Source organism: Taudactylus pleione, unplaced genomic scaffold, assembly GCF_031769625.1.
Source record: "Taudactylus pleione unplaced genomic scaffold, aTauple2 ptg000512l, whole genome shotgun sequence".
NCBI classification, from domain to species: Eukaryota; Metazoa; Chordata; class Amphibia; order Anura; family Myobatrachidae; genus Taudactylus; species Taudactylus pleione.
This window is the reverse complement of record NW_028284914.1, coordinates 2329271-2346558: the sequence shown is the minus strand read 5'-3', so window position 1 is coordinate 2346558 and position 17288 is coordinate 2329271. Positions and strand designations below refer to the sequence as shown.

Genomic DNA, 17288 nt, shown 5'->3' with positions numbered 1-17288 from the left:
ATTTGTGATATCTTCTTAGAATGCACAGTTCTTCGCTGTGCTTTTGCCAGCTTAACTCGTTTAATTTTTTTAGTGGGAGGAGGGCTTCCATCGTCATGTGAAGCTGAACCACTAGTCATGAACATAGGGAAAGACCTTAGCCATTCCTTGCCACTCCGTGTCGTAAATGGCATATTGGCAAGTTTACGTTTCTCTTCAGATGATTTAAATGTTTTTTTTCAAGGTCATTTTCCTGAACTTTGTCATTTGGGATTGTATGTGCCCTCTACTATGACATTGGGCATCGGCCTTGGCAGACGACGTTGATGGCATGTTATCGTCTATGTCATGACTAGTGGCAGCAGCTTCAGCACTAGGAGGAAGTGGTTCTTGATCTTTCCCTATTTTATTTTTATCGGAGAAAGTTTGGTCCTCCATTTATGTTATATTGTTATATACGTGCGGCTAAGGCGCACACAAACACAGAAAATAATTTTTTATTTTTGTTGGAGACTAGTGCACTTTGTGGGTTACACCACCCTTTAAGAAATGAGCCAGCCGGCCCTTTACTTATGGGACACAGGCGCACGCTTGGCGCTGCTCCTTTGTTGATGCACGTGCAGCCATAGTGCACACAATTCACAAACACAGAATTTTTTTTTTTATTTTGTTTGGAGTGCCCTTTGGGGGTTACAGCACCCTTTAGCGGTCAATCCAGCTGGCCCATTATTTATGGGACACAGGCGCACGCTTGGCACTACTTTGTTGATGCACGTGCAGCTACTGCTCACACAATTCACAAACACAAAAAAATATATATATTTTTTTGTTTGGAGTGCCCTTTGGGGGTTACAGCACCCTTTAACGGACAAGCCAGCCGGCCTTTTACTTATGGGACACAGGCGCACGCTTGGCGCTGCTCCTTTGTTGATGCACGTGCAGCCACAGTGCACACAATTCACAAACACTGAAAAAATATTATTTTTTTTTAGCACTTGGGGGGAGCACCCCTGACGGACAGAGCACCCCCTGGACAACACTACAGCACCCCTTTAGGACTCGGAACACTGCACAGGACTTTGGAGTGGACACAGCCCCTATGGACAACTGACTGCACAACACAGTCCAGCCAGCCCCTATGGACTTTGGAGGAGTGGACACAGCCCCTATGGACAACAGCAGCACAGCACAGCACAGCACAGCACAGCACAACACTACACTACACTACACTTCAACACTAAACTACACTACACAGCCCAGCCAGCCCTAACTCCCACCCTCCCTCTTCACTGTCCACAGCCGAGTGAGAAAATGGCGCCGACGCGGGTACCTTATATAGGATCCAAAACCCGCGAGACCCGGAAGGCGGGATGATGACGTTTTGCCTCGATTTCAGATCCGAGTCAGGCGGGAAAAGTCGAGCCTGACTCGGATCGGGGGGGCTCGGGGGGGGGTTCGGATTTCAGAAATCCGAACCCGCTCACCCCTAATTAAAATCCGTACACATGCGCAGATGTGCGAACATCGGTCAGAACGAGCGGCCGCTTACGAGCGGCTCTGAATGAGGTCCTTTAGTTTATATGCTGTACAGCCACCAGTTCTGAGTCTAAATTCTTACTATTCCTCACTGGTTTAAAGAGCTGAAAAGTTGCCTCTGAATTGCACCATTATTCTTCATGACAATAAATAAAAAATCCTCATATCAAATGGGAGATACACAGTTTAAAGAATAATACATCTATGCGGATGGCATTTTGTAATGTCCAGCTAAAAATTACCACCCCTCACCCTCTCTGCCAGGGGATGCAACCTCATAGATGTCACTAAGCATTGAACTGTCTTGAACCAGACACTCTGAGTAAAAAGCACTGGTTATTACTGTCGTCTTATTTATTTATTTATTTTATCCCCGAACAAGATCTCCCTGTGTGTCCCTGGCAGAGGTGTGCTCAGTGTTGTTAACAAACACTGAACGAAATCAAGAACAATTTCATTCAGTGCCGGACTCCCTCCCTCATCCCCGAACATGTTCAACCTGACAATATCGTCAGGTTGGACGGGAGGTTTGGGCGATAAACGATAACTACCAACCAGGGCCGGCCCTAGCCCAAATTTTTTGGTAAGCTAGTATTTTTTTTGGCGCCCTCCCCTATGCAGTGCCCCTTTTACAGTGCCCTCGGTAGTGGTCCCCCCAGTGCAGTGCCCCTTGTGCCCCCAGTAGTAAGCCCCTTATATAGTGCCCCTAGTAATAGTGCCCCCAGTAGTAGCCCCCCTTGTAGTGCCCCCAGTAGTATTCCCCCCCCTTGTAGTGCCCCCAGTAGTTTTCCCGTCCCTCTTGTAGTGCCCCCAGTAGTATTCCCCCCCCCTTGTAGTGCCCCCAGTAGTATTCCCCCCCTTGTAGTGCCCCCAGTAGTATTCCCCCCCCTTGTAGTGCCCCCAGTAGTATTCCCCCCCCTTGTAGTGCCCCCAGTAGTATTCCGCCCCCCCCTTGTAGTTCTCCCAGTAGTATTCCCTCCCCCTGTAGTGCTGCTCCCAGTAGTATTCCCCCCCCTTGTAGTGCTCCCAGTAGTATTCCCCCCCCGTAGTGCTCCCAGTAGTATTCCCCCCCGTAGTGCTCCCAGTAGTATTCCCCCCCGTAGTGCTCCCAGTAGTATTCCCCCCCGTAGTGCTCCCAGTAGTATTCCCCCCCTGTAGTGCTCCCAGTAGTATTCCCCCCCGTAGTGCTCCCAGTAGTATTCCCCCCCGTAGTGCTCCCAGTAGTATTCCCCCCCGTAGTGCTCCCAGTAGTATTCCCCCTCCCCCTGTAGTGCCCCCAGTAGTATTCCCCCTCCCCCTGTAGTGCCCCCAGTAGTATTCCCCCTCCCCCTGTAGTGCCCCCAGTAGTATTCCCCCTCCCCCTGTAGTGCCCCCAGTAGTATTCCCCCTCCCCTGTAGTGCTCCCAGTAGTATTCCCCCTCCCCTGTAGTGCTCCCAGTAGTATTCCCCCTCCCCTGTAGTGCTCCCAGTAGTATTCCCCCTCCCCTGTAGTGCTCCCAGTAGTATTCCCCCTCCCCTGTAGTGCTCCCAGTAGTATTCCCTCTCCCCTGTAGTGCTCCCAGTAGTATTCCCCCTCCCCTGTAGTGCTCCCAGTAGTATTCCCCCTCCCCTGTAGTGCTCCCAGTAGTATCCCCCCCCCCTGTAGTGCTCCCAGTAGTATTCCCCCCCGCCTGTAGTGCTCCCAGTAGTATTCCCCCCCCCTGTAGTGCCCCCAGTAGTATTCCCCCCCCCTGTAGTGCCCCCAGTAGTATTCCCCCCCCCCTGTAGTGCCCCCAGTAGTATTCCCCCCCCCTGTAGTGCCCCCAGTAGTATTCCCCCCCCCTGTAGTGCCCCAGTAGTATCCCCCCCCCTTGTAGTGCCCCCAGTAGTATCCCCCCCCCTTGTAGTGCCCCCAGTAGTATCCCCCCCCCTTGTAGTGCCCCCAGTAGTATCCCCCCCCCCCTTGTAGTGCCCCCAGTAGTATCCCCCCCCCCCTTGTAGTGCCCCCAGTAGTATCCCCCCCCCCTTGTAGTGCCCCCAGTAGTATCCCCCCCCTTGTAGTGCCCCCAGTAGTATCCCCCCCTTGTAGTGCCCCCAGTAGTATTCCCCCCCTTGTAGTGCCCCCAGTAGTATTCCCCCCCTTGTAGTGCCCCCAGTAGTATTCCCCCTCCCCTGTAGTGCTCCCAGTAGTATTCCCCCTCCCCTGTAGTGCTCCCAGTAGTATTCCCCCTCCCCTGTAGTGCTCCCAGTAGTATTCCCCCTCCCCTGTAGTGCTCCCAGTAGTATTCCCCCTCCCCTGTAGTGCTCCCAGTAGTATTCCCCCTCCCCTGTAGTGCTCCCAGTAGTATTCCCCCTCCCCTGTAGTGCTCCCAGTAGTATTCCCCCTCCCCTGTAGTGCTCCCAGTAGTATTCCCCCTCCCCTGTAGTGCTCCCAGTAGTATTCCCCCTCCCCTGTAGTGCTCCCAGTAGTATTCCCCCTCCCCTGTAGTGCTCCCAGTAGTATTCCCCCTCCCCTGTAGTGCTCCCAGTAGTATTCCCCCTCCCCTGTAGTGCTCCCAGTAGTATTCCCCCTCCCCTGTAGTGCTCCCAGTAGTATTCCCCCTCCCCTGTAGTGCTCCCAGTAGTATTCCCCCTCCCCTGTAGTGCTCCCAGTAGTATTCCCCCTCCCCTGTAGTGCTCCCAGTAGTATTCCCCCTCCCCTGTAGTGCTCCCAGTAGTATTCCCCCTCCCCTGTAGTGCTCCCAGTAGTATTCCCTCTCCCCTGTAGTGCTCCCAGTAGTATTCCCCCTCCCCTGTAGTGCTCCCAGTAGTATTCCCCCTCCCCTGTAGTGCTCCCAGTAGTATTCCCCCCCCCTGTAGTGCTCCCAGTAGTATTCCCCCCCGCCTGTAGTGCTCCCAGTAGTATTCCCCCCCCCCTGTAGTGCCCCCAGTAGTATTCCCCCCCCCTGTAGTGCCCCCAGTAGTATTCCCCCCCCCTGTAGTGCCCCCAGTAGTATTCCCCCCCCCTGTAGTGCCCCCAGTAGTATTCCCCCCCCCTGTAGTGCCCCCAGTAGTATTCCCCCCCCCTGTAGTGCCCCCAGTAGTATTCCCCCCCCCTGTAGTGCCCCAGTAGTATCCCCCCCCCCTTGTAGTGCCCCCAGTAGTATCCCCCCCCCCTTGTAGTGCCCCCAGTAGTATCCCCCCCCCTTGTAGTGCCCCCAGTAGTATCCCCCCCCCCCTTGTAGTGCCCCCAGTAGTATCCCCCCCCCCCTTGTAGTGCCCCCAGTAGTATCCCCCCCCCTTGTAGTGCCCCCAGTAGTATCCCCCCCCCTTGTAGTGCCCCCAGTAGTATTCCCCCTCCCCTTGTAGTGCCCCCAGTAGTATTCCCCCTCCCCTTGTAGTGCCCCCAGTAGTATTCCCCCCCTTGTAGTGCCCCCAGTAGTATTCCCCCCCTTGTAGTGCCCCCTGTAGTATTCCCCCCCCTGTAGTATTCCCCCCCCTGTAGTGCTCCCAGTAGTATTCCCCCCCCTGTAGTGCTCCCAGTAGTATTCCCCCCCCCTGTAGTGCTCCCAGTAGTATTCCCCCCCCTGTAGTGCTCCCAGTAGTATCCCCCCCCCTTGTAGTGCCCCCAGTAGTATCCCCCCCCTGTAGTATTCCCCCCCCCGTAGTGCTCCCAGTAGTATTCCCCCCCCTGTAGTGCTCCCAGTAGTATTCCCCCCCCCCTTGTAGTGCCCCAGTAGAATTCCCCCCCCCTTGTAGTGCCCCAGTAGTATCCCCCCCCCCTTGTAGTGCCCCCAGTAGTATTCCCCCCCCTTGTAGTGCCCCCAGTAGTATTCCTCCCCCTTGTAGTGCCCCCAGTAGTATTCCCCCCCCTTGTAGTGCCCCCAGTAGTATTCCCCCCCCTTGTAGTGCCCCCAGTAGTATTCCTCCCCCCGCAGTAGAGACATAATAAAAAAAACCCACTTACCTGACACCCGCTCCTGCTCCTGCTTCCGCCGCCGAGATCAGCTCCTCCGTCCGCCGCTTTGCATTATGGGAGTGACGCGTCACTCCCATTACCCACTGCGGGAGCCGGAAGATGCCCGGCTCCGGCAGTGGGAGCAGCAGCCAATGAGTCTATCTGACTCTCATCAGCTGCTAAAGCAAAAACACAGCTGCCGGCGGCTGTGTGTTTGTGCTGTGTAGCGCTGACCGAACTCCGTCCGGTCAGCGCTACACACGCGGTGCAGCTGTGTCACAGAGACAGTCTGCAACGCGGCCCGCATGGTACGCAGCTGAGGCACCCTTCACTATGTGGCGCCTTACGCAGCTGCGTACCATGCGTAACGGGAGAACCGGCCCTGCTGCCAACTACAAACGGGAGCGTGCATTGGTAGTTGCATTTCCTCATTTTTGGGGCTGAAACTGTACAATATTTTTTTTGACGGCTGAACGATATCAATATTGTTCAGTCGGTCAAAAATCGACCCGTTTGTAGTACGCACCTCTAGACTGGAATGTTTCCTGCAGGAGACTGAGTATTTTTCTCTTTTCCCCATGTAACAGTTTCCCCAGGAGCTGGTGACGTATGGAGGGAATGGACAGGTGTTCAGTAACTGGGCCCAGGTAAGGTGTGTGTGCGCTCTAGCTTTGCCTACTCTCTACCCTGAGGTACCAGGCCATTGCAACAATACTACAGACTGTCCTGTGAGCGAGATTGGTTTTCTCTAACTCTCTCCAGGTGATGGTGAGGGCGTCCATGATCTCAGGAAGGCAAGAACGGAACAAAAATCATTCAAATAAGAGAAAAATATTCTCTGAATATTTCTATTTTTTTTTTTTTTGTATATAAAATTACAGGGGGGCGATTCAAATGTTTTTTTTTTTTTTGTTTGTTTTTTTTTAGGTCATGATAATTAATGAGCACCCAGTTTGTTATTCAATTATGGGCGCTCATTAATTATCGCCCTCTTCGCCACCTATGAGAGGAGGTTTAGCCGTGTAATACTGCTAAACCCGTCTAATAATTCTGGTTAGGGCGCGCTAACCAGGGGGTTTCACACACATTTCTGCTCGCACCCTCCTAAGTGCGTGCAGAAATGCTGGCGCTGCGGCTATCGCGCCCTGACAGAGCAACAATTGAATTGCTCTGTCGGGCGTCTTAGGAAAAAAAAAAAAAAAAAGGCCACCGGCAACACATTTGAAGCGCCCCCCAGGAGTTTTTTTTTTTTTTTTTTTTCTCATTTGTAAACATATCCATCTGCCAAAGTAGTAAGTTAAACCTAACCCTCCAATACCCCCAGAAATATCTTAGAATTTTTTATTTTTTTTTGTTTCTTACATTTTGCAGGTATAAATATAGACATTTTTTGTTTCCACCTTTTGACTCCTACATGCCACAATGAGCGAAATGTTTGAAAAAAAACAAATGATAAAGGCGTTGCCCATGGTTACTGCTTTCATAGCTGCACTGGCAGGTCTGTGATTCTTTGTGAGGCCAATCGACATGTAACGGAAACTCTTGAATTTTCGTTCCCTCTATCTCCACCTCTGACAGCAAAGCATTAATGGCTGTAGATCCTTCCCTCTGCTTGTTTTGCCATTGAAGAATCCTCCGGGTTATGGCATCAGGGTTTTTCTTTTGTTTGAGCGAATCGTTGGATCTGATCAGCTGTGTCCTAATTCTGGTAGCGGAATGCACAGCGCTTGGATTCCTGGCATATTTTGCTGTTTAACCTGGCATGAGATGACTGTTTAGTCTCCCGTGGCTGGTGGGAGTCTATGGGATGCCCAAGATAATTAAGAGATCAGATATATCCGTTGTTTAGGACACGAGCAATAGAGATCTGGCCGTGTTGATGGTCCTCTACCAGTGTGCCAGTCCTCATGGGGAGGTGACGGAGGGTTGCCATGCCAAAGGATCAACAGTAAGTAGGTAAACAATGAATGTCAACAGGGTCAAATGATCGACACAAAATGGTCAACACTTTTTTTTAACCCTAATCTTCCCCTTGGCACCTAACCTTAACCATCCCCTCCAACAGCTTAACCCTCCCTCAAGTGCTTAACCCTGACCTTTAAAAATGTTTGAAAATAAGTGTTGACCATATTAACACTGTTTTGACTTTTTGTACCTATTGAATGTTGACCATTTGGTGTCGACCTATTAATTGGCAACCTTCTAACTGTCCACCTTTTCATCCGAATCCCCTTTCAGCTCATGTAAGGCTGACTATTAATTAAAAGGGTGGAAGGAATACACCCTGTATTGCCTATGGTCAGGGCCATAGCTAGGGTAGTACGGCCGGTGCCATCGCAAAGGGCACCACAGGTCAGGGGGCGCTGTTTGGGCCTGTCAAATTTTTGTTTATTATCATTCTTGCTTGTAGCTTCCTCTAATTTCATCTCCTGGCCTCCTCTATCTCTTCCCTGGCCCTTCCCCATGAGGCCATTCCCCTTTTTTGGGTGCATTATGTCCCTTTGGAAAATTAGGGGGGCGCCAATGCTCTTTCTGGCACAGGGCACCAAAAAATCTAGTTACGGCTCTGCCTATGTTCCCGGAACTTCTGGAACTTTGCTGGGTAGTTTTCTTGCTCCAATGTAGCCCAAAAGAGTAAAAAATCCCTAGGTAGAGCAAAGCCGCTGAACGCTTGCACAAGTGCAGCTAATGAATGTGACACCAAATAACTGGGCTGCCCTTATCCGCCGGTCAGTCACTTCTGACCTCCCATTTGTCGGCTGATGAACTATAATGCAGTGTTGCATATATCAGATGGCACCCACCTTATATATTGTAATTGCGATATATAACGACTGCACGGATGGTGTAATGGTCTTCCTGCACCCATATTAGTTTAAACTCACCTGTTTGTGGTCCCGCGTCGGGGTGTCAGCACTGCTCAGAACACCGGAAAATGGTCGCCGCGGCCATTTTTCTGGTGTTCTGCGCAGTAGACTCCATGCGCACTTTAGTGTCTACTGCACATGCATAGAACGCCGGAAAATAGCCGCCGCGGCAGTAGACTTCGGGCATGGAGTGCTGCGTAATCTGCATGCGATATATATAAATAACTGGTAATAATAATAGTTTATCTAATGGAATGACCATTGGGGCACAGCTGCAGCCAATACTAACAGGTGCCAACCTAGAAATAATGGAATTGTCATCTCACAGAGAAGAATTGATAGAAGTTTTACTTTAGTGATGATTAAACATCTCGTACGTGGAAAGCTTGCAGGCCCCCCCTGGGTAAGCCATGTGTAGTAGATTAGCGAGAGGCCTTACTGGTCTGTTCCTGAGCGGGAGACCTTCCTGGTCCATTACGCTGCGAGTGTTGGGTGGTTCCTTACCATGGAGTATTGAGGCTGCACTCTCTGAGGCTTTATGACTTATATCTTCTTCTTCCTATCTGCAGTTCTGGCTGGTGATGCACTATCTGTCTGAGATGACAGAACATCAGACCCTGGTGATGTACAGCGGGCACCCGCTTGGCCTCTTTCCCAGCCACCCTGGAGCACCACGGGTGGTAATCACCAATGGAATGGTGAGTTTGGGCGCGCATACTGCCCCCTGCTGTCAGTCCTGTACTGCGAACAGGGCTAGGTCTTATTTTCCTTCTTGTTAATTCTCTTTAGGTCATTCCCAACTACTCCTCCAGGAAAGATTATGAGAAGATGTTTGCGTTGGGGGTCACCATGTGAGTACTGTATACTGTATACACAGCCTTTTGTTTAAGACTTAAATCAAATAAATTTTCCTAACATTATTAGAATGTGACAGACAGTGGCAGCCGTTCCTGATATAGGAATTGATGGATCAATTGATTTCTCTGACATTGATTGTGGGCACTTGTCTCTTTCAGTGGTGAGTCAGAAACCTCTCCTAGGGCCGTATTCAATTAGATGCGAAAAGCCGTTTTTGTCAAAGTTTTGCCGATGACTTCATTTCACCAGGCCAAAAAGTATCGCCGTATTCAATTCCAAATGGTTTTCGCGCATGCGAAAATGCAATGTTATAGGCGAAAAAGATTCGCCTATGAATAGGTTGTGAAAAGAAGTGTAAACGTTGGGAAACCACTCAGCACCATTGGTACAGCCCCCCAAAGCATAACTGTGTAAAAAAAAAAAAAAAACCTAAAAAGAAAAAATGAACACCCCAAAAACTTAAGCCAACGAAAAAATCATAGTCTCGGTACACACTTAAAAGCTAGCGAAATAAGCTTTTGGGGCGTCTGCAGGTGTGGGTTTTTTTTTTTTAATTTGAAGACGTGTTTTTTAAAACTTAACTTTTGCAATTTTTAACCATACTTGCACCTATTTTCATGCACCCCAAATTTGCTGAGACTAGTTATTTTCTCTCAAAAACCCTGCTAAATGCTATTCTTCACCACTTGTGCAAAGACACTAAATAGCAGCTATTGAGAGCATTTAAGTACCACAAATACCTTTAGCCGGGCTATTCGGGGGCATCTAGATTAATCCCCAATGTTTTGCATCTTTTGGGGGGGGGGTGTCAGGCTGATTTCCCAAATCCGACAGCACTTTTCGCCTGTTTGCGTTTCGACGGGTCCCGAGAAAGTACACTATCACAGCAAAGAGAGACCACACCTTGTCAACTTATTATATACAGCGCCATCTGCTGTCCTTCTACAATAGTAATACTCAGCCTGTTGCTATACTCCAACAATATTATCCTTTTTAATGGGTGTAAATTGTCAAATCTACTTCATACTGCTACCTGGTGCGTGATCTTTGTCTAGTGCAGCTTTTGCATGTAACAAGCTTTACCACGATACAGGATACCAGATATATGGTTAAATATAGGGCAACTGCTCAACCTGGATCACTTTAAGCTGCAACACATACCACCTAAGCATGGACCTATTTCCTTCTTCGTTATCTGTGGGATATACAGTAATGTCCAATATACTGTACCCAAGGGCCGAGTGTTTACATGTTGGTTAAGATTATACCTTACACTGGACTGAATTAGATCTTACTGATCACAAGCTACAACTTTGGCCCGTATTCAGTTGTCGGCGAAAAGTTCTGGACTTTACGCATGCTGGAGTTTTCACCGTCATTGCTAGTTATGGCTTCGGAAAAGTATCGCGCTATTCGTCCTATTCATTTGCAAAGGACGTGAAAACGCGTCCTGGCCAAACTCAAACAGGCAAAGTCCTGTCAGATTTGGGAAAGTCAGCCTGACACCCCCAAAAGATGTACTGACATGGAGGATCACTATGAATAGCCCTGCTGGAGGTATTTGGGATGCTTAAATGCTCTCAATTGGTGCTATTTAGCGTCTTTTGCACAAGTGGTGAAGAATAGTCTTTAGGAGTGTGTTTTTTTTTTTTTTTTTTTTTTGGGGCCAAAATAAGTAGTCCCAGCAAATTTGGGGTAAATAAAAATGGGTGCAAGCATGGTTAGAATTCGCTAAAGTGCATTTAAAAAAAGAACGTTAAAAATGCACCTGCAATCCAAAAAACAGCTTGGGCATACTTGGCGAACCCCCTGGAGTGTATTTCGCTAGTTTTTAAGTTTGTCCCCAACACTTTTTTTTTTTTTTTGACCCCCAAAAATGAAAGTACTTTTTTGGAGTGATCTAATGTAATTTTTAACGCAGTTTACCTTTGGGGGGACTGTACCAAGGCTGCAGGTTGTTGCCGCAACTTTGCACCCCAATTCTGCACTTTTTTTCCACCTCCTTTCAGAAGCGAATCTTTCCCGCTGGTTAGAAGGCGCAGACTTGCAATTGAATATGGGGAAAAGTTCTCGCCTGGCGAAATGACGTCACCGGCGAGAACTTTTTGACGATCTCTGCTTTTCGCCGGCAATTGAATATGGCCCTAAATCTGTCACTACTCCAACTGTTGCTTTAGGCCTACACCTTGTTGCACTTGTAGATACTTTGCCGCTTTCATACTATTTAATCATAGTAAAATAGAAATAAATGTGACCGTTTTTCTGTACTGTGGGAAAAAAACACTATTCCTCCTCCGCCCAATATTTTAGATGCTAATTTCATTGTTGATTCATTGCAGGTATGGACAAATGACGGCAGGGAGCTATTGCTATATTGGTCCACAGGGCATCGTACATGGCACAGTGGTAAGTTATTGTGAAATCTGCCCAATTGCTTTTTGCCTTTGTTTAGTACAGGGGTGAGGAACCTCAGGCCCAGGGGCCGTATAAGGCCCTTGGTATCATTTGGTGCGGCCCTCTGAGATTTTTTTTCTTCTAGCCTCATCTGGCTAGCAGGGTGCCTAGGTTGGCACCCTGTAGCCAGAATCTATGCAGCAGTGCCATCTGGAGCGTCCTTAGGATGCGTCAGGTGGTCACACTGCTGTCCTTGCCGCTCCCTGAAGCATCATCAGGATGCTCCGCCCATTGCTGTAATCACCGGCGATTGTGTCCCCACCCCCAGTGGCATCACATGAAGGGGGCGTGGCCTGCAACAGGCCCTCAAATAATGTTATATATATTAAAATGGCCCTCGTACAAAAAAAGTTCCCCACCCCTGGTTTAGTACATGAAAATGTAAAACTCTTGGGACTAATTTTACTTTAACTACACCCTGCTTGGCCGTAGGTTAGCACTGGGGTAGGCAGCCTCCGGCATCCCAGCATGTCTTGCCAGTTTTAGCATGTCTTTTAATAGCAAAACTATAACTGGGCATGTTATGTGTAGTTCAGCTGCAGTGCCACAGGTTGCATGCCCCTGTGTTAGAGGCCGGGATGTACTCTACGTAAAAAAAGCCGTAAAACTACAAAAAATGTAGTTTTTTTTCAGGGTTTTGCAGCTTTGCGCAAATGTACTAAGCACCTTCAGGCAGTGTTACCCAATAGAAGGCGATGGGCTTTTTTCCGGAACACTCCACCTTCGGAGGGATCCGATCGGATCCCTCACATGAACCCCCAAGGCCCGCGTCCTGCACAGAAGGACGCCAAAGGGACTTCTGGGTGTTGACCCCGGAAGTCCCTCTGTCCGGAGCCATCGCAAAGGACAGCTCTTATCGGGAGAGCAGTCCTTTGCGATATTCTTGGTACATATGCAGATAATGAACTGCATTAGTGTGATGCCTCCTGCTGCATTACTGTATCTGCAAGGACAGAATTGCAAAGCTGCCTGTGGGCCTGATTCAGAGCCGAACGCTGAATCAGGGCCCTCCTCCATGAAAATGGAGCGTCCTCCTGGACGCTCGCATAGCTGTGGGTGACCACCCACAGCTTATGCCAGCGTCCATGATGATGGTAAAGACCATCGCGACCATCAGGCTTGCGACGGAGACCCTGCGGTAGGGTCTCGCTGCCGCAAGCCCTGGAGTGATTTTGGCTCTGAGTGATGTCAGTGGGGCCGGCTTGAGACGGTAGGCGTTCCCATGGGAACGCCTCCGTCTGGCAGCCACGCCCACCAAAGGGGGCGTGCTGTCAATCAACCTAGACAGCATGCCCCCTTTGGTGCGAGACCCAGAGCGACGGAGAGCCCGTCGCTATCCGGGTCTCACGCATGCGCACAACGGAGCTCCCTCCGTCGTGCGCATGCGCAGTGGGGCAACATCGACCCGCTTGCGAGCGTCCTGCGCTCGCGAGCGGGTCTGAATGACCCCCTGTGTGCGATCCTCGCTGAATCAGGCCCTTAGTTAATACCTATTAAAGAAGAGTATTTAAAATAATAAAGAAACAAGATTTCTAGCCAAGTTTCCATATGTCCTTTGAGGGATTGTAGTGCACCCAAGTCTGCTGAGACCGTACCGCATGTAGGTGGCCTAATAGGGGCCCCTAGAAATCATTAGAAATGTGGAGGTATCTGCAGGCTGAAGGGCAATATTTATGAAAAACAAAAGGTAAAAGACAAGCGCCTCATAGCGTGATATGTTTATCAAATAGGGCACACACCATATATATTCAATATGCGTACCATAAAGTGCTCCTTTAACAACTGATATTTAAATAACCATCCAAGTCTCTGTATTTCACTTCTGAATCCTATGATACTTAAATTCTTTTACTCCCCAATCGTAGATATATGCCTGGAGAAAGAAATGCTAACATAGTGTATTACCAGAGACAATTTATTCACAAATGAAAAGCACACACTTAAAAATGCATAATTACATAAAGAAAGTTGAAGGTAAGCTTATCTGAGAGAACCACAACATCAAACGACAGGGGTCCCCACTTCCTCAACGCATTTCGTAACTTATATCATTTAGATTGGACTTCGTCAGGACAATAGGGGCAATATTTATTAATCAATCCTATCCCTCCCATTCTGATTACTGAGTTCCAATCCTCCCCTTATTTATTTGATACCACAATGGTTCCTCAATGCCATACAAACTGGACAGAACATACAGTGAAAATACAAGTGCATGGGGGATCAGATAGAATAGTAATGGGTAAGGTTACAGTAAATTTAGAAACCTAAATCATTCACAGATTACATAATTACACAGAGACCACAAAATGAGTGAGGGCCCTGCCTGCAAGGGCTTAGAGGGGATATTGACGTATGCCTAAATGGAGAGGGTGACAGACCTGGGTGTTGGTGAAGCTGGAGAGTTAGGAGGAGGCGTGGTATGCTTGAAATTAGTTTTGAGGGCACATTTGATGGCTGGTGAATGTCTGATAGAGCGAGGGAGGGCATTGCAGGGGATACCGTGCATCACGGGGGAGACCTCCTGGAGCCGGTCGTGGGAGGAGGAGAGGCTGCTGTTATTGGAGAAATGATGTGTTCTGAGGTGAAATGTTTTCACTATGGTTCTCCTGTCGGCTGTAGATGCCATTTCTGACTGTGTCCCTCAGTAGTGAAGAAAAAAATGGGTCCTTGGATGGCCACCTCATCACTGTGGTCATGTATTGCAGCTGACGGTATTAAATGCCGGAAGAAGATACCTTGGGCTGGAGGATCTTGCTGGAAAGGTGTTTGTGACCTCCGGTCTTGGAGGGATGAGTGGGGCACAAGCGAAGGCGGCTGTAATCGTGGGCTGTGTGGGGGTCATTGCGGAGGTAAGGCTCTCTATGTCCTACATACTCAGGCTGGCGAGACTTAACAGTGAAATATAATTCTAATAAGGGCTTGCATGTTGGCCTCACTCAGTATTCCTCAAATCTTTATTTTATATATTTATTTTTTAAACCTACAAGAAGTCAATTGGTGCAATGTCACACTGACAATGGCCCTCATTCAGAGCCGTTCGCTATTTGCGGTCGTTCGTTTAAAAACAAGGGGTGGCTATTCAAATGATCCGTACGCACATTGCAGTCTGTTCACACCTCTAAGTCTGAACGAGCGAGCAAAACATACGCTCGTTTATTTGTTAAAAACGCCCCCTGGCCGCTTGCACCATACGTCATGTCCGCTATTTATTAGATTAATCGAGTACATCGACCAGCATATGAACTGCTCGCTATTCTTGTGGTTGGTGTTTGCTACCACAAATTTGCGAGCAGTTCTGGCTCTAAAATAACCCAGTGACGTGGTCAATGACGCTGCTGTTTTAAATATACACACCCATAAAACGCCCGTTTTGACCTTTAAGCACGCCTGCGTTCGGATCTCCACTCCCCATTTTCAAGCACCTTCCCCTGTTACCACCCACATACGCCTCATTCTGTCACTCAAAATAGCAGGCACTCGCTATATAGCGTACAAACGATTTTCGCCCGCACTGACTGGTTCGCGCATGCGTACTAAAAACCGTACGCATGCGCAGATGTGCAAACATCGCTCGGAACGAGCGTACGGCCGCTAACGAGCGGCTCTGAATGAGGGCCAATGACCGCTATATCATAATCCTGTTTCTTTTTTTTAATATATATATATATATATATATATATATATATATATATATATATATATATATAAATATAATAAATAATATAGTAAGCAAGTGAGGAGGCACTAGAGGACTTCATCCGTTTTAATGGCAGTTTCAACCAACGTTTCAGGGCTCCAGCCCTTTTATCAAGGTCATATATAAAAGGGCTGGAGCCCTGAAACGTTGGTTGAAATTGCCATTAAAACGGATGAAGTCCTCTAGTGCCTCCTCACTTGCTTACTATTGTTTCTACTAAGGAGGGCACAGAGGCACGTTGTATGGTGTTATGGGGAGTGCCGAGCCGATACGCATATATAATGCCTGGGTAGTGTGTTTTGCTATTTTATTTTTAATACATAATATACAGATGTGTTAACATGTAGCCTCCCTGTGTGTTAAGCAGCCCTTCTAGTTGCGCCATTCTGTGGCTTGGTAGCGCAAGCGTGTTATGGGAGTGCTGTGTGCGTGTCGCATAACTATTTGCGAATGCGGACGCTTAATCGCCTACTCTGATGTAGATTCTGCACTTAGCATGATGCAGGTTGTGGTGGTGAAATCGATGGTAGTACCTACAGACTCACTATGCGGGATTGTTGTGTCCTTGCAGCCCCCACCTGTAAAATCCGCTACTTCAGCGAGCCGGTTGCAGTCCGTGACTGCTCTGGGTTCCCTGTGACTGGAGGTGGCTTCCTATTGGAAACGCCACCTGCCAGTCACGCAAAGGACAGGCAGCACCCAAGGGGAGATGTCTCCTCTCCCTGGGTCTGCCAGTCCGGGCTGTGATTGCCAGAGAGCGGCTTCCAGTGGAAGCCGCTGCTCTGCCTTTCGGGCAGCCCTACTGTTAGGTGCATGTGCTGGTCCCAGCGCCTGCCAGATTCATTGCGCAGGTGCCGGGATGTGGCCGGCCACGGCCAGACCAGCAGCAGTGGCAGCCCCCTCAGGTAAGAGGGCAGGAGCTGCTGCTGGTCCCTGTATACTCAGACACACGCTTGAACACCATAGGAAGTGCTTTTACTAGCATTAGACTCTAGGCATTGCCTATATACTAGTAAAGGGCCCGGCATACAGTATGTCACAGTTTTAGCATACCTTAACAGCAGGGGGTTCTCCACTCCAGCCATTGAGTACCCCCAACAGGTCATGTTTTGTGGATCTCTTTAATCATGCACAGGTGAGTCCATCTATTTTGCTGGCTCAGTAATTATTCCACGTGCTTACACACAGACCAACATCCTGAAAACATGACCTGTTAGGGGATATTTGAGAGTCTGAGTTGAGAAAACTCTTCTCACACACACTGAAATGTACAGTAGATTACATAACTACTTGTACCATATATTTAATTGCCAGTGATGATGGGTCAGATCCCTTTCACTTAATACTGAGTTAGGCCTATCAGGGTTTAAAGGGATTCCTGCCCATCACTTTGCTGGCCATTGGGTCACCTTGGGAAAGAGCAGAAATGGTTGCGTGAGATCTTATACAACTCTTGACTGTTTATGCTATTTATTATAGAATCCCCATTTTGTAAGCCGCCCGCTAACTACCCCGCCCCCCCCCCCCCCTGATCTCCTGTGTCGCCAGGTTGATGAGAATGCTCTTTTGAAGAGATACAAGCAGGGCTGGCTGATGGAGATTGGCAAGTCTTTGGACGAGTGCATACACCGGATACGGTAAGGAGTTGTGCTTCTAACCTGTACACTTTCCGTGTTTATTATCATATAAAGGATTTGGGGTTCTGCAAAGGGTTATTCCTGAAAAGGCTGCTAAAAGTAAATCCAGACTGCCTGTTATGTTATCGGGGGGGGGGGGGGGGGGGCGGCGACATGTTGTATGTATGTAGCCTGGTACTCTCCAATATGTAATGTAGCTTACTCTGGTGCCCTCCTAGGGTGTAATGTACCCAATCCACAATCTAATTAAAGAGGCGGCACTCGGGAGATTTACAAAAAGTAGATTACAGAACATTTCTACTTTTTGAAAATTTTCCGAGTGCTGCCTCTTTTTATTGGGT

At 48.7% G+C, this 17288-nt stretch overlaps 1 protein-coding gene across 2 annotated transcripts in view; it reads left to right on the top strand.

Annotated features, from left to right (window-relative positions):
• UROC1 (urocanate hydratase 1) overlaps nt 1–17288 on the top strand; it is a 52003-nt gene that overhangs the window by 20447 nt on the left and 14268 nt on the right. The window contains exons 4-9 of one of the 2 annotated variants that reach the window (XM_088450209.1): nt 6019–6078; nt 8868–8996; nt 9088–9149; nt 11496–11562; nt 14319–14462; nt 16859–16947. In XM_088450209.1, the coding sequence (XP_088306335.1) occupies nt 6019–6078; nt 8868–8996; nt 9088–9149; nt 11496–11562; nt 14319–14462; nt 16859–16947 (551 nt within the window). The remainder of the gene's footprint in view (nt 1–6018; nt 6079–8867; nt 8997–9087; nt 9150–11495; nt 11563–14318; nt 14463–16858; nt 16948–17288) is intronic. The other variant, XM_088450210.1, reaches the window with a different exon arrangement.